Source organism: Brassica napus, unplaced genomic scaffold (assembly GCF_020379485.1).
Source record: "Brassica napus cultivar Da-Ae unplaced genomic scaffold, Da-Ae ScsIHWf_2202;HRSCAF=2855, whole genome shotgun sequence".
Taxonomy (NCBI): Eukaryota; Viridiplantae; Streptophyta; class Magnoliopsida; order Brassicales; family Brassicaceae; genus Brassica; species Brassica napus.
Genome location: NW_026015608.1, coordinates 1 through 24,965, shown reverse-complemented (window position 1 = coordinate 24,965; position 24,965 = coordinate 1). Strand labels below are relative to the sequence as shown.

The 24,965-nt window shown below is 39.6% G+C and overlaps 3 protein-coding genes and 2 pseudogenes across 4 annotated transcripts; 1 reads left to right on the top strand and 4 right to left on the bottom strand.

Annotated features, from left to right (window-relative positions):
* Window positions 1-140: 140 nt before the first annotated feature.
* Window positions 141-3,628, bottom strand: LOC106392983 (annotated as a pseudogene).
* Window positions 3,629-6,672: 3,044 nt separating this feature from the next.
* On the top strand, window positions 6,673-11,337 carry LOC106396702 (annotated as a pseudogene).
* Window positions 11,338-11,865: 528 nt separating this feature from the next.
* Window positions 11,866-14,711, bottom strand: LOC125600337 (proline-rich protein 27-like). 2 transcript variants are annotated; one of them, XM_048773107.1, is made up of 6 exons: window positions 13,091-13,918; window positions 12,939-13,019; window positions 12,720-12,866; window positions 12,516-12,640; window positions 12,356-12,451; window positions 11,866-12,292 (listed from the first exon to the last, which is right to left on the bottom strand). In XM_048773107.1, the coding sequence occupies exons 1-4, from the start codon at window positions 13,170-13,172 to the stop codon at window positions 12,603-12,605; spliced, it is 348 nt and encodes a 115-aa protein (XP_048629064.1). In that variant the 5' UTR covers window positions 13,173-13,918; the 3' UTR covers window positions 11,866-12,292; window positions 12,356-12,451; window positions 12,516-12,602. The 2 variants fall into 2 exon arrangements, with proteins under 2 accessions (XP_048629064.1, XP_048629063.1); XM_048773106.1 differs by lacking the exons at window positions 11,866-12,292; window positions 12,356-12,451 and having other exon boundaries at window positions 12,458-12,866; window positions 13,091-14,711.
* LOC125600336 (single-stranded DNA-binding protein 2-like) lies at window positions 11,866-15,940 on the bottom strand. Its single transcript, XM_048773105.1, has 2 exons — window positions 15,250-15,940; window positions 11,866-12,209 (listed from the first exon to the last, which is right to left on the bottom strand). Exons 1-2 carry the CDS (start codon window positions 15,397-15,399, stop codon window positions 11,964-11,966), a joined length of 396 nt encoding a protein of 131 aa, XP_048629062.1. The 5' UTR covers window positions 15,400-15,940; the 3' UTR covers window positions 11,866-11,963.
* Window positions 15,941-22,663: 6,723 nt separating this feature from the next.
* LOC106394644 (F-box/LRR-repeat protein At2g40920) lies at window positions 22,664-23,486 on the bottom strand (the record flags this gene model as incomplete). Its single annotated transcript, XM_022712501.2, is given in 4 exon segments — window positions 22,664-23,052; window positions 23,054-23,319; window positions 23,322-23,381; window positions 23,384-23,486. Coding segments are annotated over 4 exon segments (699 nt in total), but the record flags the coding sequence as incomplete, so codon positions are not given.
* Window positions 23,487-24,965: the final 1,479 nt, after the last annotated feature.

The window sequence follows — 24,965 nt, the reverse complement described above, 5'->3', positions numbered from 1 at the left end:
GAACACAAAAGTCTGTCATCGCCACTACAAGATTGTTACGCAAGGCTGCACATCACATCTTTTCAAAGCTCCTGTAAGAGCAAGGCATCAAGGAGCTCACATAGGTTACAATAAACAGCAGAGATAAAGGAAGCTGCCAGTCACTGAATTTTCCTTCCAAAATAATCGAAATGATAAGTGGGCAGAGAAATCAGCAAAGGCAATCCACCGACCTGTGCAAAGAGAGGGATATATCTTTTAGCAAGCTTCCCGTCAGCCAAACAAATCTTCGCCATGGTCAACCAAGACTGACTATAGAGAGGAGGAGCTTTCTGCTTCAAGCAAGCATTGGCTTGTGGCAATTTGTTTTTCAGCTTTGAATCAGAACTTCCTGAAGTGATTACAGTATGTAACAACGGAACAATTTTGGTCGTGTCAGCTGAAGGATATATAATGACACAAGATCCAATGGTATATACTGCTGTGATTGCTTTTGATAACTTCTTGGATACAGAGTTCAGTTTCTTGCTTCTCCTACTTCCAAGCATTGCTGGTGTGGCGAAAGAAAGATTATTACTGGAGATCCCCTCGATGTACTTCTCAGTGACCTTAGATGCCTTAGATAAAACTTGTTCTACCCATTTCTTGACAAGCACATCCGACTCCTCCGGGATACGCGCCTTCTTTACGCACAAAGTTTTTAATGCTTTAACATGTGCATCGACCTGTCATTGAATAGCATTTACTAAGATCATGAGACACATGAAACCATACATGGATTAGCGATAAAAAAATCCATCCACAAACCAGTGAATAATATAATCTGATCGATTCAAGCATTCAACAGTTGCACTAAAACCAGGTCCCATTACACAGATGTAGAGGAAAAAAATATATCTATCTGAAGGAATACGTCCAATACAAAACCCAGTATCTTGCTACGCCTTCGAAATTTGATATCATATATGAGATCGAAAAGCTATTAATCCAATGATTACCTCAGCAGAATGCAGGTTAAACTTTTCGATTTTCTTTAGCAAATTGTCGGCCAGATCTGCAGCAGGCTCTGGTGGCAGCTGAAGGGAAACATTGGAGATAGTTTGCAAAAGAAAAACTCGATCCCCAGCCCATGTAGAAGAATTACACTCTACACCCTCTTCATCACCTTGTCCATCTGTTCCTTCTGAAAAGCCGCATCATCAAAACACACATTCAAGAACTGGTTTACCTAGGGCAGTAGTTACAATTGAAACCACGCTACTAAGAGCAATAAGTAGAGACGTAAGCGAGTTAGTTTAGATGCCGTATAATGAAAACTGGCTAACCTTGCAAGTCATTTTTGTCTAGCAACTGCCAATGATGGTGAAGAAACTCCCATTCGACAGACTTTGGAAGAAAAACTGACACCTCTGAAAGAAGAAACCAAGCCCCGGCAGGAGCTGTCCATTTATTTATTGGCATTGAACGGTTTAACCAGAGTGATTCAGATTCCTTTATGATACTCTGCAGCGCAAGGGCAACTCTTGGTTTCAGTTGCTTCTTCTTGCCCAAACTTACACATATTTTCTTTACCCAAGGGGAAACCTCGCTGTTGCAGAGCTCCCTTAGGAGAACCAAAACTCCTTCTGGAAACAACGCTTCAATGTCTCTGTCTAGATCTTTTGAGCTAGAGCTCCAGTTGTCTGGGAGAGAAGCACTGCCCTGAGAAAGGGAATTTCCCGCTCGCGATATTCTCTCCAGGACTAGTTCATGAAAGACATTCTCGCATTCTTCTTGGATGCTAGTTTCATTGTCCACGACCATCCGAGGGACAGAATGTAACCATTCAGTGGTTACAACTTCATCTGTACATATTCTGAAGGCCTACAGTGAACAGAAAAAGACAATGATTTACATTATCAAATAAAGAAAAGGGAGCGAGAGGCATATGAACAAGTCACTGATTTAACCTATATTTAGAAATAAGTTAGACAAGATTTTAGTACTAGCAAAAGAAACAATTGTTATACGTTCCCTCATTCATCCAAATGACTAAGACGCACAATCATTCATTCATTCATATAGAACATTTCGGCCCTCCAAATTTGGTTTCCTCAAATTTAAGATAGTAAAAGACAAAGCATACTCGTATCAAAGTAAGGGAGAAGGAAGACACTGAGTCACAGAAAACATACCACGGAAAGAGCTGAAATTGCAGCCTTTCTAATACTTATGAGCGGATCAGAACAAGATGTACCCAATGTCTTTAGGATACTAACATGAAAGCAACCACCCAAAAGGGATGTCAATTTTGTAACTAGAAGAAGAGCTGCTCTCCTGGTAGCCGCCTTCTCATCCACACATCTCTTCTTCAAAAGGTCAGTTATTCTACCTTTTCCCTCTGAAGTCTCACCACCAGTAAACCCAAGGGTTTGTTTCAGGATCGACCTACTCCTTCCATCACCAGACAAAAACCCCACAACTTGAGCCAAGTTGGACAAAGCTCGAGCTCTAATTAAAGCGCTTGAATCTGAACACCGCTGCACTAAGGCATTAACACAACCCAATCCCCACGAGTCTTCCACGCTATCCTCTGAACTAATACTTCCAAAGGGGTTTCCTAATGAGCTCATCATCAAAGGTATAAGATCAACAGCTAATATCCTCAGATTAGATTTCCCTTGACCCATCTTCATCACAAAATCAACAAACTCCGATTGGTCCTCAACCTCCATTGCCTTTACTATCTCCAGTATCGCCTCCACAGCAAACCCACGCGGCTCAGCCTTCTCAGGCGCCTTGTGAACCAAAAACTTAGGCAAATTACAAACAACTTTTTTCAACTCAGAGTTATCTTTAGCCAAACCCATAATCTTCCTTGACACAAATCCCAACGCGAAGCTTCTCGCCTGATGCTTCCCCATCAAAAGCAACGGTGTCAAAGACTTCGAAATCTCAGCGGCTGTCAGAGCTCAACACTCCACCCAGAATCCTCCCGCACATTTCCATCAATCGATCGTAATTCAAAACCTAGTAAAGGAATCTCGCTCACAGTCTGTACCAAAGACTTCAAGCTATCGGGAAATCTATCCAAATGAACAAAGCCCAGAACCGAGCCCAGACGCTCCAGCACTCTAAACACCAACTTCGCATCGAACCCACCCTCTTCCGTTTCGTCCCCATCTTCACGCCCTGGGTTTCTAGCGTTCTTCCTCGAACCACCACCGCGTCCTCTCTTCTTCTTGTTCCCTTGAGACGACGCCGCAGCTCCCGAATCCTCCCGGCGACGAGGTTTGAGGTAGCGGCGAATCGATCCCAGCAGAGAGAGAAACGCGACGGGGGAGAAGAAAGTGAAAACGGGGCAGAGAGAGATAGGCCTCGGAGGCTAGAATAGCCAGACGGCCGGATTCAACCGGAGAATCCATGGCGGCGGAACGATGAAGCCGTAGAGGAGAGGCTGACGTAGAACCGATCGAGGATTTCATCGTCGTCTGTGTCGAGGAGAGACTTGAGATCCGCGACGAGTTCGTGGTAGTGGGATTCATCGTCTCCTCCTCCTCCTTCGAATCCTGCGATGATTCTAGCGAGCAAAAGCTCCTCATCCATGGCGAGTGATACTGAGAGGACTTGGGATTCTTAGGGTTTTATGTCACTGTTCAAAACATTTTGGGATTCCCGCGATCTGACTGCTCTTATCGAAATTTAAAATTGAACAAGGAAATAAAGTTAGGGGCAAATTAAAGAATTTGAGACAAAGTAGAGTCCTTGATGCGTAAACTCGGGTTTGGAGGTTACATGCCTGATTAACCCTAGTCTTTTAATTGCGGTTCTTACCTTCGGGTAAGAGACATTTCTTAGTTTTTGCGGTTTTTTATAAAAAAAACTAACAAGCATCTCTTAAATAAGAGATATAACGGCATGATTAACTCTGGTATCTTAGTCGGGGTTTTTAACTCATGATTTGACATTTTTTTGTTTTTTTTTTTACATTTTTCGGCTAAGAGACGGCTCTTATATCTCTTACCCGAAACTAAAAACCTAAGTTAAGAGACTAAGGTCAATCATGGTCTAAAAGCCGTCTTTTAGCCAAAAAGTGTAAAAATTAAAAATTAAAAAAATATCAAATCATGAGTTAAGAACCCGAGCTTAAAAACCGGAGTTAATCATGCTCTATGGTGTGTACAAACAAGAGTGTATAACCAATATTAGCTGGTACGTAGCTCAAGTAACAGCAAACATAACGTGGTCGACTTTACGATGTTTCAACTCTTTTTGCTTCTTCTCTGTTTTCTCATTTATTCCCATTTCTTACAAAGCATCTGGTTCAGGGCCGTGAATGTGGAGCGGTCGATCAGGGCCCGAATATAAAAATAAAATTCTTAAAAAAAATTTCAACAATATATACATAAATTATAGTTTAAAACTTCAAAATTTAAATACAGTACATACTAATTTAGAGTTTATATAATTTATAACAGAACGTTAAACATATAAAAAATGTTAACATATTCAGTACATGTTAACATATTTAAAGTGTAGTTGTGTGTTGGACGTATGAGTTTAGATACGATACACTTTTACTCTACACTTTTTAAACAATCAGGGTGGTTTTTGTGATGCTGCCCAAAACCAGAGATCGGTTTTGTCGATACAAAAAAAAAAACATGGAGCTTCGACAACTCCTCCGTAACTGTTTCGACTTCAAATTCGAATCCCTCTCATCATAAAAACGCTTTAGGCTCAAGCAAAAGCATTTTGATTCAAATTTAAGTAACCCCACACATTTTGTTTTGCCACTTGATGTAATAGTTTGTTCTCAGCAAGTAAATCGATACAAACCAAATTAATTGTTAATTTGAAACCTTCATTATCAGAGGTATGGCATCATACCTTAACTATATTGCCACATAATCAATCAGAAACTTGGAATATACTTATGTTTTTCATGATTTAGTATAAATACGTAATTTAGGTCCTTGAACATCTTTAAGCAAATCAACTTTTTTGCCGTGCTATAAAAAGAATAAACTATCTGGTCACTGCTTACTTTTACGTGGGTAGATAGAATCTTTAGCTTCCATCAATATAGTATATTGGCATATGCAACATTTCCAGTTCGAAAATATACTTCAAAAGTTGTGGCAATAATGACTTACTTATAGAAAACTCAATGAGTTGAATGATTTCAATTTTGATTACTAATATGTACTGATACTATTACCAAAACAGTAATCATGTATCACAATTTTATATTGTTATAAATCCAAAAGTGCTACAGTATGTATTAATTCACCTTATATAGTAATCTACTACACCAATTTTATGCGTGTGATCAGGACCGTCTCAATTATTTTTTGGGCCCTGTTCAAAAATATTAGCGATATATTTAAAGCATAATGAAATAGCTTTAAAAACTAATAGTTCTATTTATATATATTTAACGTTCTTTTATAAATTATATAAACTCTAAATTAGTCATTACTGTATTTAAATTTTGAAGTTTTAGGCTATAATTTATGTATATATTGTTGAAAATTTCTTTAAAATTTTTATTTTTATATTTAGACCATATTCGACCGCTCCACATGCACGTGCTATTAGACGGCCCTGCGTGTGATAATAAACATTTTCTATCTACTAACTCATGGTAATTTAGTTGTTGAAAGACCCTCTTTAATAACTTATCGACTAGACTCTTTAAAAATTAAGCTCAGAGAAGAAAGACGGTTGAAGAAAACCCGAGAGAAAAAACATATGAAAAGATCTACTGACTTCTCTCGGTAATTAGGGAGGAAGACATTCAAAGGAGCATTCATTCAAATACACGAAATCAGCAAAGAATTTGAGTTTATAGAGAAAGTCGTTTCTCATATGGTTTATTGTTTTGAGCTGATTTTGATAGTTTTTCTTTGTAATTGAAAGATATCTCTGTAATAAACGTTTTTCAATTAAATAAACTCAACACATTCATATTTTCATATGGAATAAGCTGAGTTTAGATTCCACAAGAAGAAGAGATTTCCGATAGTATAGATTTCTCCAAGGTCAGAATTAGCAGCATGAAATGAAATGTGTGTGAGAAATGGATGCTCATGGCTTAGATCAATGCAATGTATAAAAACATTGGGGGGCAAATCAAACATTTTATGAAAGTTAAGGGGGTTCTTATTAGTTACTTAAAAAATTGGTAGATGTTTCGAATGGTTGTTTGTTGTTGTTAATTAATAATAATAATAGTACCTTGTCAAATCACCTTGGTCTCTCTCTCTCTCTCTCTCTCTCTGCCCCGGCATCGCTTACGGGATAGGCGACGAAAATTTGAATCAGATTCGCCTCTCTTCTCTCTCTCTCTCTCTCTCTCTCCATACCCAAACAATACGTCTCGCTTAGGGTTCCTTCCTCCCTCCCATAGATCTGATCGTTTCCCGAGAAAACTCCAGATCACACAGATCAGGTAACCTTTCCTTGTAACACCTGAGATTCATCGACATTTTTGCACCATTCTCTGATGAAAGCTGAATCCATCGATTGAATTTCAGATTCCGAAGGAGAGTGAATCAAGTTTCCAGGTGTTAGTCGCAGCTTCCTCTCCTCATGGTGAGTTTTCGCAATCGATTTCTCATTAGACGGAAACTTGTTGCTGATGATGTTATCACTATTGACTGTGGCTTTTGTTTTGGAGGAAGAGTCGTTGTTGCTCTGGCTCCTCAACGAAGATCACAGCGCCTCATGGGCGGCCATATGCAGCAGAGTAATGCTGCTGCGGCTGCGACGGCGTTGTACGATGGAGCTCTTAACAATGCGCAGGACCTGGAAACGAGGCTGGGGATGCCGTCATGGCGCGGTGGCTCCAGTCCGCTGGTTTACAGCATCTTGGGTCTCCTGTTGCTTCCGCAGGTACTGATCAGCGTCATCTCCCGAACCTTCTCATGCAGGTAGTAACTTCTTCCTTTAGATTCTTGCATATACTTTTATATGGTTTCTTTAGTATGCTCAATTCTTAGCTCTATATGTTTGTGATCAGAGCATGTATCATTCTTAATTATAAAGTTTTGGGTATATTTTTTCTGCTAAAGCTTCTAAATGTGTGGAAGTAGGATTCTTAACTGTGTGTCATGTCCATTGGGTTCTATACATGTGATCATCGTTTTGGTCATTTTTTCTGTTTTCAGTGGACAACTCCTTTATGATATATTATTTTGTATTAGGGTTATGGAGCACAAACTGCTGAAGAGAAGCAAAGACTTTTCAAATTAATGAGAAATCTTAATTTGAATGGGTAATCTGCTTCTGAGCCGTATACACCCACTGGTCAAACATCAGCAGCTATGCCCCCTTCAGATGGGTTTTATTCACCTGAGTTGAGAGGTGACTTTGGAGCTGGCTTGCTAGATCTTCACGCAATGGATGACACAGAGCTGCTGTCCGAGGTATGTTTGCAAGGGAAATTAAATCACATAACTTTATTATTTTTGCCGGTTTGTGACCACATACGGTAGGATGAGGAATATCTTTGAGCTCTATCTTGGTTGTTGCTACTTTTTTTTTTGTTAACACCCCCTTTACAATCTTTTATTGACGCTCACCTACCGGCTATGTATGATTCAGCCCCATTATAATCATCTTTTGGACATAAACTTAGTCGGCTTTTGATTTGGGACCTGGATACCGTTGTTAGTCAACATAATTACTACTGTTGTGAAACTTATCATATAGATATTGAAGTTAATTACTTGTTCAAGTAATTCATTAACTTAGAGGAGCTATTGCAATAAAAAGGAGTCGGGAATGTGGTCTGTTTGGTGGAATTTTTCTTTCATTTTCCGCTGCTTAATGATAATTATTTCATCGTAATAGTCACCAACTCATTGATTTCTGAACCGTTTGAGCCATCGCCTTTCATGCCAAGTGTCAATCAGGCTTTTGAAGAAGATTTCAGTGTGCCAGCTAACCAGCAACAGCGACAAGAACAGGACGCTGAACCTTCGAGCCCATTTCCTAGGAGTGAAAAAGAAAGTAGTGGAAGAGAGAACAGTGTAGCCAAAATAAGAGTAGTGGTATGGCATTTCTTTCGATCTTGTTACCTGGTTTCCCACTGCTTGGTTGTAATTCAAGCAATGGTCGTCATCACTGGAGAACTATACATATTTACATATTTATTCAGGTAAGGAAGAGACCGCTGAATAAAAAGGAAACCGCTAAAAAGGAGGACGATATCATCACTGTCTCTAATAATTCTTTGACCGTTCACGAGATCAAATTGAAGGTTCGTGTGTGCGCTACATTAAAAGATAACATGACATCCATGATTCAGTTCAACGAGATGAAAGGTCATAGACCCTCTTCATTTTATGTTTCTTTTTCTGATATTGAATGAAACTTAATCTTTGTTGGTGCAGGTGGATTTGACTGCATATATGGAAAAACATGAGTTTTGCTTTGATGCTGTTCTGGGTGAGCATGTTTCAAATGACGAGGTAATTTAATAGCCTTAAGGAATTGAAATCTACCGGCAACCCTAGTGGGGTGCGTTATTGTACTTCAAGATGCGAGATAACATAGATTAGTTTTAAAATAAACTAACCATGTGAACTTTAAATTATAGTCTAGCATTCCTGTTCGTCCACCTTTTTTCTAGTTTGATTTCCATTTTAAGCTGTGTTATATATTCTAAAGTTGTTTACTGTTCCCTTGATCAGGTGTATCGGGTCACGATAGAGCCAATTATTCCCACGATTTTTCAAAGAACCAAAGCTACCTGTTTTGCATATGGTCAAACAGGTACATAATTATACTTTTGCCATGGGAATTATTTCTTAGGTCAATGTTATTGTAATAAGTCTAGTATTCCTATCGCCTTTTACTTTATACTCGTTAATATTATCTTTTTGCTTCTGTGACCTTGATAATGTTTTGCTTTAATTAGGTAGCGGTAAGACATTCACAATGAAACCACTGCCTATACGGGCCCGTTCAAGATCTTATGAGGATGTTGAGTCAACCAGTATATCGTGATCAGAGGCTTAAGTTGTGGCTCAGTTATTTCGAGATATATGGTGGAAAGCTCTACGATCTTCTCTCCGAGAGAAAGTTAGTGTTTCTTTTTCTGTTCTCATATCTTTTAAATGGCACATTTGGTATTATGAGTTTTTTTTTGGAAAAATGCCGCTGGACAAAAACGTCAACAGCTTGAGCTGGCACATTCAAATTTATTTTCTTCATTTGTATGCCATTGGACATTGTAGTATATATATTTACTCTTCTATCAGTCTCCATACTCTAATACTGTTTGCATGTTTTAGAAATGCATGTGAATAGTTGGCTGACTAATAAGTTGTTGCTGAGCAGGAAACTTTGTATGCGAGAAGATGGTAGACAACAAGTTTGCATTGTTGGCCTGCAAGAGTTTGAAGTTTCGGATATTCAAATCGTAAAGGATTATATCGATAAAGGGAGTGCTTCAAGGAGCACAGGATCAACTGGCGCCAATGAGGAATCTTCTAGATCACATGCTATTTTGCAGCTTGTTGTCAAAAAGCATGTGGAGGTGAAAGAAACTCGACGAAATAATAATGATAATAACGAATCACGAGGGAAAGTTGTTGGGAAGATTTCTTTCATTGATCTTGCTGGCAGTGAAAGAGGTGCAGACACCACAGACAATGACCGCCAGACAAGGTAAGATCATCTTTGTCATCTGTTAAAAGAGTATTGACCTCCCCATCTATGTAGAACTTAGGTTTAAAATGATTGTTTGGCCTCATGGATAAAGTAAATCTACCTTCTACCGTCAGGATGACTACTCTTGATCTGAACTGTTCTTTTTAACTATGGTTGTTTCTTAGGATTGAAGGTGCAGAAATCAATAAGAGTCTCTTAGCTCTCAAAGAATGTATCCGCGCGCTGGACAATGACCAGCTACATATTCCATTCCGTGGAAGCAAACTAACTGAAGTGCTCCGTGACTCATTTGTTGGAAACTCAAGAACTGTGATGATTTCTTGCATCTCTCCAAACGAAGGATCATGCGAACATACCCTAAATACATTAAGATACGCCGATCGGTATGTTTTTGATGAGCTAAAAACCTTTCTGAGATAACTCTCGGTTTCATCTCTTGAACTCATGTCTGTAATTTACTAATTTTACAACAGGGTTACAAGTCTATCTAAAAGTGGAAATAGCAAGAAGGATCAAACCTATAACTCGTTGCCGCCAGCTAATAAGGATGCGTCTTTGGCTTCTTCTCAACTAGCTTCAAACGATGCAGAAGATGTTTTTGAGCCTCCGCAGGAATATAATGCATAGGAGACAGGGAGAAGGGTAGAGAAAGACAACAGCTACTCTACTTCGGGTATTGAATTCAAGCAGCCTACAAATTACCCATCTTCATATCCGGTCAGCTTTAAAGAAGAAAGTGGAATTCTTTTGGCGGCGGCTCCACCAGTCAAAGGATTCAGTCATCTTCTTATTCTCAAGACGCTTCAGATCAGGAAGAAAAAGTGAAGAAGGTATCACCGACTCGTAGGAAAGTTCCCCGGGAGGAAAAACCAGAAAGATATCTAAACTTGTCAAAAAGAGATTCCATCAGTGCGTCTGATGTTCCTGCGACGATAAACTTCAGACAGCTCAATAGTACTACCGCCAGTCGGAACACGAACGATGGTTCTTCAAGGCAATATGAAACAATAACGGAGCCACCTTCTCCTGATGAAAACATCAGTGCACTGCTTGAGGTAATAACCCCATCTGGTTCCAGGGAATGTAATGAATTTTGCAAAATTAAGAAATCTGTACTGCGGTTTAATTATAATTGGGTTTTGATCTCTGGCAGGAGGAAGAGGCCTTAATTACAGCACACAGAAAAGAAATCGAGGATACGATGGAGATTGTTCGCGAGGTACAAAATAAAGCCATTCACCTACTTTGTTATTGGCTTATGTCTTTTGGTTATTGCAACATTGTATTGGGTTTGAGCAGGAAATGAAATTACTAGCGGAGGTGGATCGGCCAGGGAGCATGATTGACAACTATGTGACACAACTGAACTTTGCCTTGTCCCGTAAAGCAGCTGGGCTCGTAAGCCTTCAAGCCCGTCTAGCTCGGTTCCAACACCGTCTGAAAGAACAAGAGATCCTTAGCCGGAAGAGAGTTCCGCGCTAGAAAAAAAAGGGAATGAAGTTAGTTTTTGTTCCAGCCAGGTGATCTTTTCTTCTACTAATGCACACGACTCTTCCATCCTCATGTTTTTGTGAATTGGGGAATGTGTTTTTCTTTTCAATTTGTTTCATTTTGTGTTTTTTTTTGTCCTTTGTCAACATTTGTATCCAATGTCTTCTACAAACTTATTGATGATGAAATGTTGATTGAAGTTCGTTATACTGACTCTGACATAGTAGCAGTCATGTGGAACTCTTATACATAAAACAGTTCGTTGTATATTTGTAACACATTTGTGTACAGTATTTGGGGTAAATTGTGAAGCTCGTTTGTTTATGTGTCCTATCTGGTATAATAGTTGGTCGTGATACATAGAACATGGATGTCGTGTAGTTAAGATTAACTCTTTTTATAAAAGAAAGTTAAAATTGAACCTGGTCGACACTTTCATAATTTGAAAACTTGTCATAAATATTTGGAAGAATATACTATAAACAGATTAAAAAAAAAAAAAAAAGGATGCTAAAGATGACATTTTTGGTGGGTATTGGATAGACTTTCCATTGCCCAACATATTGGATAGACAAAAACATCCATGCACCATTCTCCTAATAAATCGTCGTAAACAAAACTTTTCTCTGTTGATGTTTCTTGTAGCTCAAGGAATACACTATCTACAACAGTGCAAACCTAAATCATTGACGGTAATGCAATTCGTATTTGATTCCAAAGTCTTAAAAAGGAAAATATTAATGGCGTATTATTAAAACAAGTGAATGCATGCTAGTATTCCAAAGTCTTAAGAAAAACGACGCCATGAGATTGGTAAAACAAACGATATTCGATCAACCGAGGACGCCATCGTCCCCGCCTCCATCTCCGCCGTCGTCCCCGCTTCCATCTCCGCCGTCGTCCCCGCTTCCATCTCCGCCGTCGCCCCCGCCTCCATCTCCTCCCTGTTTCCCCATTTCTGCCGCAGCCTCAATCACCTCCAGAAAGTATTTCTCGAGAGACATCCGTGCTCTACGAGACTTGGCTCTCTCGTGAGCCGAACGGTTCTGCAGACGTTGACTCTGTCTTCGGTGGGGCACCTTAACTCCAAGGGCACGAGCAAGGAGAGCCGGGTCAACCTCCCCTAATGCAAGTATCCACGGCTGAGCCACCACCTCAAGAGCTGAACAAAAGAGAGAAAGAGAGTCACCAATTAGAGAGAGAGAGAGAGAGAGAGATTTTTTACCGGCGACCGGAGCCACGGCGACTGGAGCCACGGCGACATCTTCCTCCGCCTCCACCGGAATTGGAGGAGTAAGGAGAGCACGGAGAGCACGGAGACCTGAACAAAAGAGAGAGAGAGAGTCAGAGAGAGAGAGAGAGAGAGTCAGAGAGAGAGATCTTACCAGCGACAGCAGCTTCCTCCGCCTCCACCGGATTTGGAGGAGCAAAGAGAGCAAGGAGAGCCGGATCAATCTCCCCAAATGCTAGTATCAACGGCTGAAGTGGATCCGATCCACAACCTCAAGAGCTGAACAAAAGAGAGAGAGAGAGAGTCACCAATTAGAGAGAGAGAGAGAGAGAGAGAGAGAGAGAGAGAGATTTCTTACCGGCGACCGGAGCCACGGCGACGGGAGCCACCGCGACGGGAGCCACCGCGACTGGAGCCACGGCGACTGGAGCCACGGCGACTGGAGCCACGGCGACATCTTCCTCCGCCTCCACCGGAATTGGAGGAGTAAGGAGAGCACGGAGACCTGAACAAAAGAGAGAGAGAGAATCACCAAGTCACCACGAGAGAGAGAGAGAGAGAGAGAGAGAGATCTTACCGGCGACAGCTTCCTCCGCCTCCACACGATTTGGAGCCATCACGACGGCGACAGCTTCCTCCGCCTCCACCGGATGTGGAGCTTCAAAAAAAGACGCGAGTTAACGATATTTACACCAAGGAAGAGGATATATAAGATCTGTACGCACGTACCTTCTTCCACGCTCGTACGCATGATGACTGCTGATGAGTCACCAGCAGCTTCTTCAGCAAACGCATCCTTCAAGTTGCTCATCTTTTTTGGATTCAATCGAAAGAGAGAATTGCTCTGTTTTTCTTTTCAGAGGGAAAAGTTTTACTAACCGCTTTCATTTGTCTCTCTCATGCTCACGCGTTTTATTGCTCGATACATCTTTTTTGGCACGCGCTCGATACATCTTTTTTTTTGCACGCGCTCGGTACGGACCTTTTTGTTTCTTGCATGACACGCACACTTTTTTTTTTTTTTTTAAATGCAGACAATAAAGACTAATGTGGATCCTTTTAGATTTTGCAAAACAATTTAGTATGGAAAATGATATGACGTGAGGGCAGTGAAACTATAGTTTTCAACTTTAAACGTCTAACCAATGCTGCTGGTTTCTGATAGCTAGCCAAAATGGTCCACTTCTAAGCTAATACATGATCAGTATTTTTGGGGGGTGTGGAAAGATCGACATGCTAGCTCATACTCTCATTTTGCAGTTGACGAGTTTAGCAACCTCTTTGCAAATATGAGAAAATAATTCTTAAAAAAAATAAGATATTTTTTTAATCATTATTCTTTATCTGAAAACATATTCCTTGTACTCTTTTCGTCGTTTTGTTTCGTTGCAGACCCCCCACGTGCATCTTTCTCTCTCCTAACAATCTACACAGCACCAAAAAATAGCTTTTGGTATTATATATTTGATCTCAAGAAATTGTACATGTTGTCACATTATTATTTTGGTAAAATATTGCCACATTATTTTGCCAAAGCTAACCATATAACAACGTTTGGCAGAGTCCACAATAAGTCTAAAACACACCTGGGTAATTTTTCACGACAAAGTTTACGGAAGTAGACAAAACTTCCACGCACCATTCTCGTCATAAATTGTGATCATTCAGAATCAGATCACATATATATATACATATATATATCCAATGATTTGTTAACAGTAAGTTAGCTCGCGAGTGATGCCGAAGAAAATCTCTTTGTTGTTTCCAAGTACAAAGCGTCTGCGCTATACAGGCAGCAGCATCACGTTTTTATGATCGGGTTATTCTATGTCAGTTTTTATTTGTATTTGATGGTCTACTAATTAAGATATAATTGTGGTACTAGTAATAAGGCGCCATCTGATTTAAAAATGTAAAACTATAACATATATAATATATTTGTTAAATTTATATAGTATTTACGTATAAAATAATTATTAAAAACTTTTGAAAGATCACATACAACAACAAACGTATCACGTATATGCATATGAAGTTATAAATTCTACTTATTTCTTACTTACGTATCTTTTGTTTCTTGCATGAAACTCACACATTTTTGTTTAAAAAGAAAAAAAAAACATTTTAAAAGTTGCAGGCAATAAAGACTTATGTGGAACTTTGAGATTTTGCAAAACAATAAGTATGCAAAACTTCCTATCCATGTTTTTCGATTTCTATATTTTTCTCTTATGTTTTGAGGGCTTGCAATGGTAGAGCGGACTCCTTGGCGAAATCTGCTCATCATATTGCCTCCCCTGCTTTGTACTAAACTTTTTAAGCTTATGAAATCTATAAGTTGCCCCCAAAAAAAAGATGTCATGCATGTCATATAAATTAGCTCTAAAAATTATAACATGTTTTTAGAAAATATCATGCATGAAAGAGTACAAATCTTCACGTTATAGTATATAGACATATCTACGGTCGTATTTGATAAACTATATCTTGAAGAAAATTAATGTCCAGTGGTGAATCGGACTTCCTTTTTCCAGATAATCAGACACAAAGGTTAAAGTGCAGGCATAAAACATGAAAATTGTGTGCATTTTAATTTAAATTACTGTTCATTACTAGTTTTTCAGAATGTTTATGCTACTGTCCTTTTCCCACATATTATTTCCTTGTTACGGTCAGACCTTTGCTACGAACCTTGTTTAAGTTGTTACATGCATCAAGAAGAAACTAAGCTTTCAAATACTCCTAGACCGGTAGACCATCTTTAACGAACAACAACGAGAAAGAGAATGCGTGCTTGATACCAATACAAGAACACACGATTAAACTCTATAAAAATATCATAGAGTTGAACGGTTCTGCAGACGTTGATTCTGTCTTCGGTGGGGCACCTTAACTCCAAGGGCACGAGCAAGGAGAGCCGGGTCAACCTCCCCTAATGCAAGTATCCACGGCTGAGCCACCACCTCAAGAGCTGAACAAAAGAGAGAAAGAGAGTCACCAATTAGAGAGAGAGAGAGAGATCTCAAGAAACTGTACATATTAACACGTTATTATTCTTTCTTTCTTTTTCTTTTGGTGCAAACGTTATTATTATTTTGGTAAAATATTGCCGTAATATTTTGTCAAATATAACAAAATTTTCATACTCGACTGAACAATAATAAGTCTAGCTAGAAACACCTGGGTAAAATTTTTCATGACAGTTTAGAGAAGTAGACAAAAGCGTCTATTAATACATGACATTTATTAATTAATAAATGTGATTTCACTTCTTCTTTATCATTCCCAAAATTAAATCTGAGGGAATTCACACAGAAAAAAAACACAATTATACAAAGAAACACTAAATTGCATAAAATTAGAAGAAAAAAAAGGTTTTAAATATCGTTATCATATTAAAAAAAAAAAGGAGAGTTTCATTTCTTGCATGTCACGTATACAGACATGATTACAAATTCATGTTATCTGCTTTAATCTTACCCGTTCATATAATCAACGATCAACATTTATTCTGCAAGGAGAGGCAACAGATTGTGCAAGATTTTGCTTAACCGCTTTGGCTCTCTCTCTCCCCTCTCACGCGTTTCACTGGTCGTTTACATGCACGCGCTCAAGGAGCTTATTTGATGTGTGGGCTCCATTATCAAAGAATTATTAAAAACTTTTGAAAGATCACATACAACAACAAACGTATCACGTATCACGTATGCGCATATCTATCTATATATATAAAGTTGGATTTTTCCCTTCTTATGACATATGGAAGGGGGGTTTGTTGACATGTGTCTTCATGTTTTTTTTTGTATTTAAATTCTTCTTCTTTTAAATTATTACAATTTTCTCCATCAATTTCTAATTGTGTATTATCTAATCATTCTCACACTTATTGGTCTCTAAAATTCAAGAAATAAATAAACTAATATAAATATATTTTAAATATTTAATTTATTCACACCTAAAAATAGCAAGACTTTTCATCATTTTATTATTTTTTACTAATTTTTATTATTTCATTTACAAATTATATTTATTTCACTATTAGTATCATAAGATAATTAAATTAAGAATAAGAAACTAGACAACCAACACATAAACTAAGAAAGCGTGCCAAAGGGAGAATAATAATCGAAAGGCCAAAACCACCAAAAAGAAGGAAAATATATGCCTAAAACACCGGAATCACAACCAGTAGCTAAAAAGTAAGAAACACCTCACAAACTAAACAAGAACATAGAAGACGACATGCAACTGGAAAACTACAAAGCTCTGGATAGAAGGGACCAAAGCTCCAAGAGATTAACTCCGCACACATATACCAAGAAAAACATGGAAAGAAAAGAAACAACTTGAGAGACGGAGAAAGGAAGACAACCACCAAAAAATCAGAGACTAAACTTGAGACCAGAAATAACCTTCCAAGCCCACATAGCATACACGAACGAAAACATTATCCAAATCTCGAGTGGCAAACATGGTGAAAGGGAGAGCCACCAGAGATGCGATGAAAGCTGCAAAGAGATGCAAGAATAGAGAGGGAAAGGGAGACATAGCGAAATCAGAAAACTATGGAGCCGTCCTCGAGCTATGAAAGAGAGCATAGAAGTCAGAACACCAAAAACTAGATCTTGAAAACCAAAACTAACAGAGACTATTGACGGTAAGCCAACGACGAGGAATATAAAATCAAAAACGAATAAACTCTTACTCAACCAAGGAGATGCAGTTCCTAACATCAGCTGAAATCTAAGAAAAAAGAGGAGCAGTCAATATTGTCTGGAACAGCCTACAATGCCATGGGAAGAAACCGAACAACTGAAAACTCATAAACCCGATCTGCAACAAATACCATATAATCTCATAGGTGAAGAAGGCAAGAAGAACAAGAGAAGAATGTGAGTCTTTTTCCGGTGATGGTGAGAAGCACCGCACACCAAAAATGTAACAAAATACATAGACGGTGAGGGCTCAAGTTTAAAATATGGGGAGAGGGCAAAAAACATCTTAAAAGTTATAATTTTCAAAAATATGAAAAAAATATAATACAATTTTGACGATGAAACCGTTAATCTTAGAATCAACAAATGCGTAGATGCAAAGTTATTGAAATTCAATATTAGTTTACGTTAGAGGCTCATTTGACTACTAACAAGTACTATACACACAACAACACATTATTAAAAAAAAAAGCAAAATATATTAACTTATCACCTACTACATAACACACTAAAAACATCAAATGATCTTAACAAATAAAAACGACAACATAATTACATTATCCAAAAAAAATCATGCTCTTAGCAATAATAAAACAATATTCCGCGCGAAGCGCGTACACCCCCCTAGTGAAGTTATAAATTCTACTTATTTCTTACTTGCGTTGTTGGATAATTCCAATTAACTTGAGGAGCAAGTTAACTCATTAAAGTGAAGTTTGATGGGTTAAGTAAAAAGGAAAACATATCGAGCTTAGGAATGTTTCCATATTATTATTAGGAAAAGATGTAGCTTCACCCTTAGGAAAAGATGTAGCTTCTTCCTATATAAAGAGTCTCATAAAGAGATGTTCCATCAAGAGAAACACATTGAAAGATTTAATTTTGAAAGAGTTTCTAAATCTAATAAGAAGAGAAGTTCTTATAATCTTTGTGTTTGTGCAACTTTAATTGGTATCAGAGCTCCAGGTTTTGAAGGTCGTTTACAAGAGGAGTTGTAACTTCGATCAAAACATGGGAGACGATTCTCAAGCACGTGATAAAGGTCTTGAGATGAAGAAGGACATACGATGTCCGATGCTAACATCGACCAACTACACCGTATGGTCGATGCGAATGAAAGTGATTCTTCGTTTATACGAAGTTTGGGATACGATTGATCCAGGGAGTAACGATGCAAAGAAGAACAATATGGCGATTGCTCTAATCTTTCAATCAGTCCCGGAGGCGCTAATACTTCAGATTGGAGAACATGATACATCGAAGAAGATTTGGGAAGCTATAAAATCCCGTAACCTAGGCGCTGATCGCGTGAGAGAAGCAAGGTTACAAACTTTGATGTCTGAGTTCGACAAACTGAAGATGACAGACACAGACACGGTGGATGACTACGCAGGAAAACTTTCAGGCTTAGCATCGAGAGCAGCCGCGTTAGGAGAGATAATGGAAGCATCAAAGCTGGTAAAGAAGTTTTTGAAGGGACTTCCAAGAACGAAGTTCATTCACATCGTAGCTTCGTTAGAACAAGTGTTGGATCTAAATTCAACAGGATTCGAAGACATTGTTGGGAGATTGAAGGCTTTCGAAGAACGCATCAAAGAAAAAACCCAAGATGAAGATCAAACGAAGCTAATGTTTGTAAAGAATGATGCACAAGGTCGTGGAAGCCATAGCAACTCGCGAGGAAGAGGCAGAGGTAGAGGTTATGGTGGAAGAGGAAGAGGACGAGGAAGGTCTAATGGTTCTGATGGTCATAACAAAGGAGGAGAAGCTTCGGACAAGACCAAGAAGGACTACTCTAAGGTTAGATGTTGGCGATGCGACAAGATGGGGCACTTCGTGTCACATTGTCCTACACGACCAAGAGAAGAAGCTAACCTAACGGAAACACAAGAAGCAGATGCATTATATATGCATGAAGTAGTATTCCTCAACGAAGAGAGAGTGTTTCCTAAGAGGTTTGATGAATGCGATGGAAATACGAGTATATGGTACCTTGACAATGGTGCAAGTAACCATATGACAGGCAAGACAGAGTTCTTCTCAAACCTAGATGAGAGCATCAAAGGCAAAGTCAAATTCGGTGATGGATCAAACGTCGAGATTGTTGGGAAAGGTTCGATCACGTTCATCGGAAAAACAGGGGAGAGAAGAGCACTCAAAGATATCTACTACATCCCAAGTCTTAAACACAATATCATAAGTCTTGGACAAGCAACCGAGATGGGTTGTGAGGTTAATATGAAAGAAGACTTACTGATGCTGAAAGATCCCCGTGGAAGGCTATTAGTACAAGTCGCAAGGCAACCAAACCGATTGTACAAGACGCCAATGGAGGTTGAATATCCGAAGTGTCTTCAAATACAAGAAACTGATGTTACATGGACGTGGCATGCACAGCTAGGACATGTGAACTTTGGAGTCATGAAGAATATGGTAGACAAAGAGATGGTAGTAGGGATGCCTCAGGTGATACACGATAAAGATGTGTGCAGCGCCTGCTTAGTTGGAAAGCAAACTCGGAAGTATTTCCCACCTAAAGCAAAGTATCGAGCATCACACGCATTGGAGTTGGTACATGGTGACTTGTGCGATCCGATATCACCATCAACACCAGCAAACAATAGATATGTATTTGTCTTAATTGATGATTACTCAAGATATATGTGGACGATGCTGCTAAGAGAGAAGAGTGAAGCGTTCGATCGGTTCAAAAAGTTCAAGGAGTACGTGGAGAATCAAACGAAGCTAAAACTCAAGACTTTTCGCACCGATAGAGGAGGAGAGTTCACATCCTCTGAGTTTGTTCATTTTTGTGAAGAAAACGGTGTAACTAGACATCTCACCGCATCGTATACACTATCAACAAACGTGGACGAAGAACCAGGATCATTCAAGCTTCCTCATATTGATGTTACAGAAGAAGGAGATGGTGATGAGCATCAAGATCACCAACACCACGAAGTAGCAGAGAACAACGATGCAAACCAAGACCAGCATGTAACATCAAGATATGGCCGTAACATCAGAAAACCAAAGCGGTTCGATGATTACATCCTACTTGCTGAATTTGAAGGTGGCAGACTCTTGCTCACCATCGATGGTGAACCAGAAAGTTACATCGAAGCTGCAGTGATACAAGCTTGAATCGATGCAATGAAGGCAGAGGTCGAATCTATCATCAAAAATAAGACCTGAAAGCTCGTCAAGAAGCCGGCAGGTGTGAAACCGATAGGTTTGAAGTGGATCTATAAGATCAAGAGGAATGCAGATGGAACGGTGATCAAAAACAAAGCAAGGCTAGTCGCAAAAGGTTACGTGCAACAACAAGGCATAGACTTCGACGAAGTATTTGCACCAGTTGCTCGGATAGAAATCGTACGACTACTCTTGGCGTTAGCAGCAACTAATGGATGGGAGATCCATCACTTAGATGTGAAAACTGCGTTCCTGAATGGATACTTAAATGAGGATGTATACGTTACTCAACCAGAAGGCTTTGTGGAGAAAGGAAAGGAGGATCATGTGTACAAACTTAGCAAAGCACTATACGGTCTGCGTCAAGCTCCGAGAGCTTGGAACATCAAACTCGACCGTGTTCTCAAGGAGATGGAGTTCACGAAGTGCACCAAGGAACCTGCGGTATATCAAAAGAAACAGAAGGGGGAGCTTCTGATCATAGCTATATACATCGATGACTTGTTTGTAACATGGACTTCGCTCAATGTTATCAAGCAATTCAAAGATGATATGTCAAGAAGATTTGAGATGTCAGACCTCGAGATGCTTACATACTATCTTGGTATAGAAGTAACGCAAGGAGCTGATGGCATTCACATCAAACAAGAAGGATACGCGCAAGGTATACTTGTCAAGACGAAGATGGAGTCATGTAACTATACTCACGTTCTGATGCAGACGAGTTTGAAAGTATCAAAGGCAGAGGAGGAGCCTGAGATTGATGCAACATCGTATCGAAGCACCATAGGATGCTTAAGAGAGAATCATAGAGAAGCAGTGAAGCATCTATACTCACGTTCTGATGCAACATCGTGTCGAAGAAATGCGATGCACCTATTAACGGTCTATGGAAGTTCATTGGAGTTCAGAAGATCAACATACCTAAGATTCAAGTTGGAATTAAAGGGGAGAATGTTGGATAATTCCAATTAACTTGAGGAGCAAGTTAACTCATTAAAGCGAAGTTTGATGGGTTAAGGAAAAAGGAAAACATATCGAGCTTAGGAATGTTTCCATATTATTATTAGGAAAAGATGTAGCTTCGCCCTTAGAAAAAGATGTAGCTTCTTCCTATATAAAGAGTTCTCATGGAGAGATGTTCCATCAAGAGAAACACATTGAAAGATTTAGTTTTGAGAGAGTTTCTAAATCTAATAAGAAGAGAAGTTCTTATAATCTTTGTGTTTGTGCAACTTTATGCGTACCTTTTGTTTCTTGCATGAAACTCACACATTTTTGTTTAAAAAAAAACATTTTAAAATATGCAGACAATAAAGAACTAATGTGGAACTTTGAGATTTTGCAAAACAATAAGTATGAAAAATGATATGACGCAAGGGCAGTGAAAGTATAGGTTTCAACTTTCAAGGGTATAACTAATGACCCAAACTTCAAACCCAAAAAGATGTGGGGAGAGCTCTAACCAATGCTGGTTTCTGATAGAGACTGTTTCTGTAGCCAAAATGGTATTTCTAGCTATACATATTTACACTACAGGTTTTCTTGAGTAAGTCGCATTGTATGTTATAGCATGGACCAGTTTATTCTGCTCGGTACCGATGTGTTCCAAGAGTTAAAGGACTGGAGAAAACTGACAACTGAAGTTATAAGTTCTTGGTGTCTTTACATTGTGCTCGATGTTTAGATTTAATAAATTGTGCTTCTCAATTTTTCTTTACTATTCCCATAAACAACTAAAATGCATGCAATTTATAACACACAGTTTTTTTTTGATTAAACACAGTTTTCCCAACGGCTTTCCAGGTCCAAGAGACTAATCTGTGTCGCTGCGGCCCGAATGTTAAATCCGCAGTGGCCGGGAATCGAACCTAGGTGGCGGTGCTCACAGCTGTGAGTCCTTTACCACCAGAGCTAGACGCCCCGGTTTATAACACACAGTTATCCTAAGAAATATTAAGCTGCACAGAATTTGTGTGTTTTTAGAGGTTATTATCATTGCATTATATTGTGCCTAATTTAACTTTTCAGGTAAGACAAGCATTCTTGAACCACAGAATGAGAATTAGTAGTGCAAGATCTTAATCGCCTTACATAGTTCGAAAAGTAGAAACGTGTATGTTGCAGTTCACAAAGTGTGGAAACATGTATACCGTATTTTCTTATAATACATATGACCTAAGAAAATAAAGCAATCCGAGTTCAAATTCATGCATAGTTACATTCAAATGCAAAGGTGCAGCCAAAACAACTATAAGAAGCACTACTATGCACACCACAAGATAACAAGAAAGGCAATATAATACGTATACGTACGGTTTTAAAAGAACATATTTAACGAAAAACAACGCGAAAGAGAGTGCGTGCTTGATACCAACACAAGAACACACGATTAAACTCTATAAAATATCATATAAAACCAGCAATTAATAATAACATAAGTGTATTTAGTCTAACACACAAAACAAAATTAACAAAAATGCATTAGAGAGGTAGAAAGCAACGTCTAATTCAAGTCTCCAAGTACACGAGACTCTCACTCTGATCCATCAACATCACGCTAACGGTTGATTTATCAGTACTAAACCAGTGGTCCGGTATTCCTTTTATTTCGATCTTTGTCATATCATTGCTTCCAAGGTCATAAGAGAGAATGTGAAAGGGAGAAAACATATCCTCTGGTATAAAGAAAACCTTGTTATCGTGAGTTGTACCTTTCATGTTGTATATAGTTATGTTATTAATAACCAAATGTAGCTGCGAAGACTGCAAAACCATGCATAGTTTTCCTTGACCAGCTGTTCTTGTTCCCAGCATCTTCCACAGCCCATAAATCAAGCATACCCTTTTCCCTAAGATTGGTTTGGTCAATGATAGTTACTTTACCACCATACTCTATAAGACTCACATTCTTCATCCTTAGAAGCACTTCATCTCCGTCCCTACGAGGTACTTGGATCATTTTGAAGTCTCTGGATCTAATGTGGAAGCTCACAAGCACTAAATTATACCTACCAGTCCAACCCATGTAATATATAACCCCATCATACACATTCCTCTTTTGGCCGGAATGTGAGGAAGAAAGTCTGGTGCAGTTGGAGACGCCTTTTCCAGGAACCTTTTCTTCCAGCTTTTAGGACAAAGACCCGATGCTCTGACCTTATCTCTCCCAAATCTTTCACGTAGACACCAGTTGACCAGAGAACATTGTTGTAACATCCCCGAGTTGTGATATGTGAAAAGGCTTAAGAGAATTGATTTGGCTACCTATGTCACCAAAGTTGACTTACCTTTCCGGAGCACATCTTGAAAGAACTCTAGAGTTAAGCGTGCTTGAGCTGGAGTAGTGGAAGGATGGGTGACCTATCGGGAAGTGATTCGCGATAGCGTGCGAGTGAGGCTAAAGCATGGGAAAAGGTCGGGTGGTGATTGCAGGGTCAGTAAACAATGATTTCGAGCTTTAGAAAAATTAACGGACCGATCGCTGGAACGGGATGGGCCCACGGGCCGAGAGAGCAGGCGTGGGTGGCCCATTAGCTGTGGGCGGTCGGGGCGTTACAAGTGGTATCAGAGCTGGTTAGCCATCTCAGTTCTGACCTGATAGGCGTCTTGAGACCTGTCGTGGGGCGCAACGAGGACGTTGCGTTCTTTGAGAGGGGGTGAATTGTAACATCCCGAGTTGTGATATGTGAAAAGGCTTAAGAGAATTGATTTGGCTACCTATGTCACCAAAGTTGACTTACCTTTTCCGGAGCACATCTTGAAAGAACTCTAGAGTTAAGCGTGCTTGAGCTGGAGTAGTGGAAGGATGGGTGTGACCTATCGGGAAGTGATTCGCGATAGCGTGCGCGAGTGAGGCTAAAGCATGGGAAAAGGTCGGGTGGTGATTGCAGGGTCAGTAAACAATGATTTCGAGCCTTTAGAAAAATTAACGGACCGATCGCTGGAACGGGATGGCCCACGGGCCGAGAGAGGGGCGTGGGTGGCCCATTAGTTGTGGGCGGTCGGGCGTTACAAGGGAGATCACATGTCCTAGGAACCCAATCTTACGTTGCCAGAAACTACACTTGCTAAGCTTAGCATATAACCCCTGCTCCCTTAATGCCCAGCACGATACTCAAATGGCGTCTGTGGTCCTCCCAGCTCTTGGAGTAAATTAAGATATCGTCGATGAAAACAATCACACACTGATCTCCGAAGCAGGGATAGCGGTGGACCCCCGAGAGATCACCGCGATCACAAAATGGCCAACCCAAGTAACGCAACAGAAGTACAAAGTTTTCCTCGGGTTGGCAGGTACTACCATAAGTACGTTTAGGGTTCGCCACAATAGCCAGGCCACTAACCCGCCTTAGGGCAAGGAGGTTAGTTCGAATGGACAGAGGCGTGCGAGGAGGGATTCAAACAACTAAAGGACATGCTGACTAGAGCCCCAGTACTAGTCCTACCTAGACCGGGGGTGACATTTGTGTTCTACACCGACGCCTCCGGGGGGTCGGAGTGGGGTCGTACTCATGCAGGAAGGAAGAGTGATCGCCTACGCGTCCAGACAACTGCGGAAACACGAGTCTAATTACCCGACACATGATTTAGAGTTAGCAGCAGTGGTATTCGCATTAAAAATCTGGAGCTCGTATCTATACGGAGAAAAGGTGCAAATTTTCACGGACCACCAGAGTTTGAAATATGTGTTC

Bases quoted from the DNA above. Each gene is read 5' to 3' on its own strand.
- LOC125600337 (XM_048773106.1), bottom strand. From the start codon at position 13,172: ATGAGCAACTTGAAGGATGCGTTTGCTGAAGAAGCTGCTGGTGACTCA. The intron at 13,020-13,090 runs GTACGTGCGTAC...CTTTTTTTGAAG, and splicing joins GCGTACGAGCGTGGAAGAAG to CTCCACATCCGGTGGAGGCG. The intron at 12,867-12,938 runs GTAAGATCTCTC...TCTTTTGTTCAG, and splicing joins GGCGGAGGAAGCTGTCGCCG to GTCTCCGTGCTCTCCTTACT.
- LOC125600336 (XM_048773105.1), bottom strand. From the start codon at position 15,399: ATGTACAGTTTCTTGAGATCTCTCTCTCTCTCTCTAATTGGTGACTCT. The intron at 12,210-15,249 runs GTGCCCCACCGA...CTTGGAGTTAAG, and splicing joins CTCGTGCCCTTGGAGTTAAG to GTGCCCCACCGAAGACAGAG.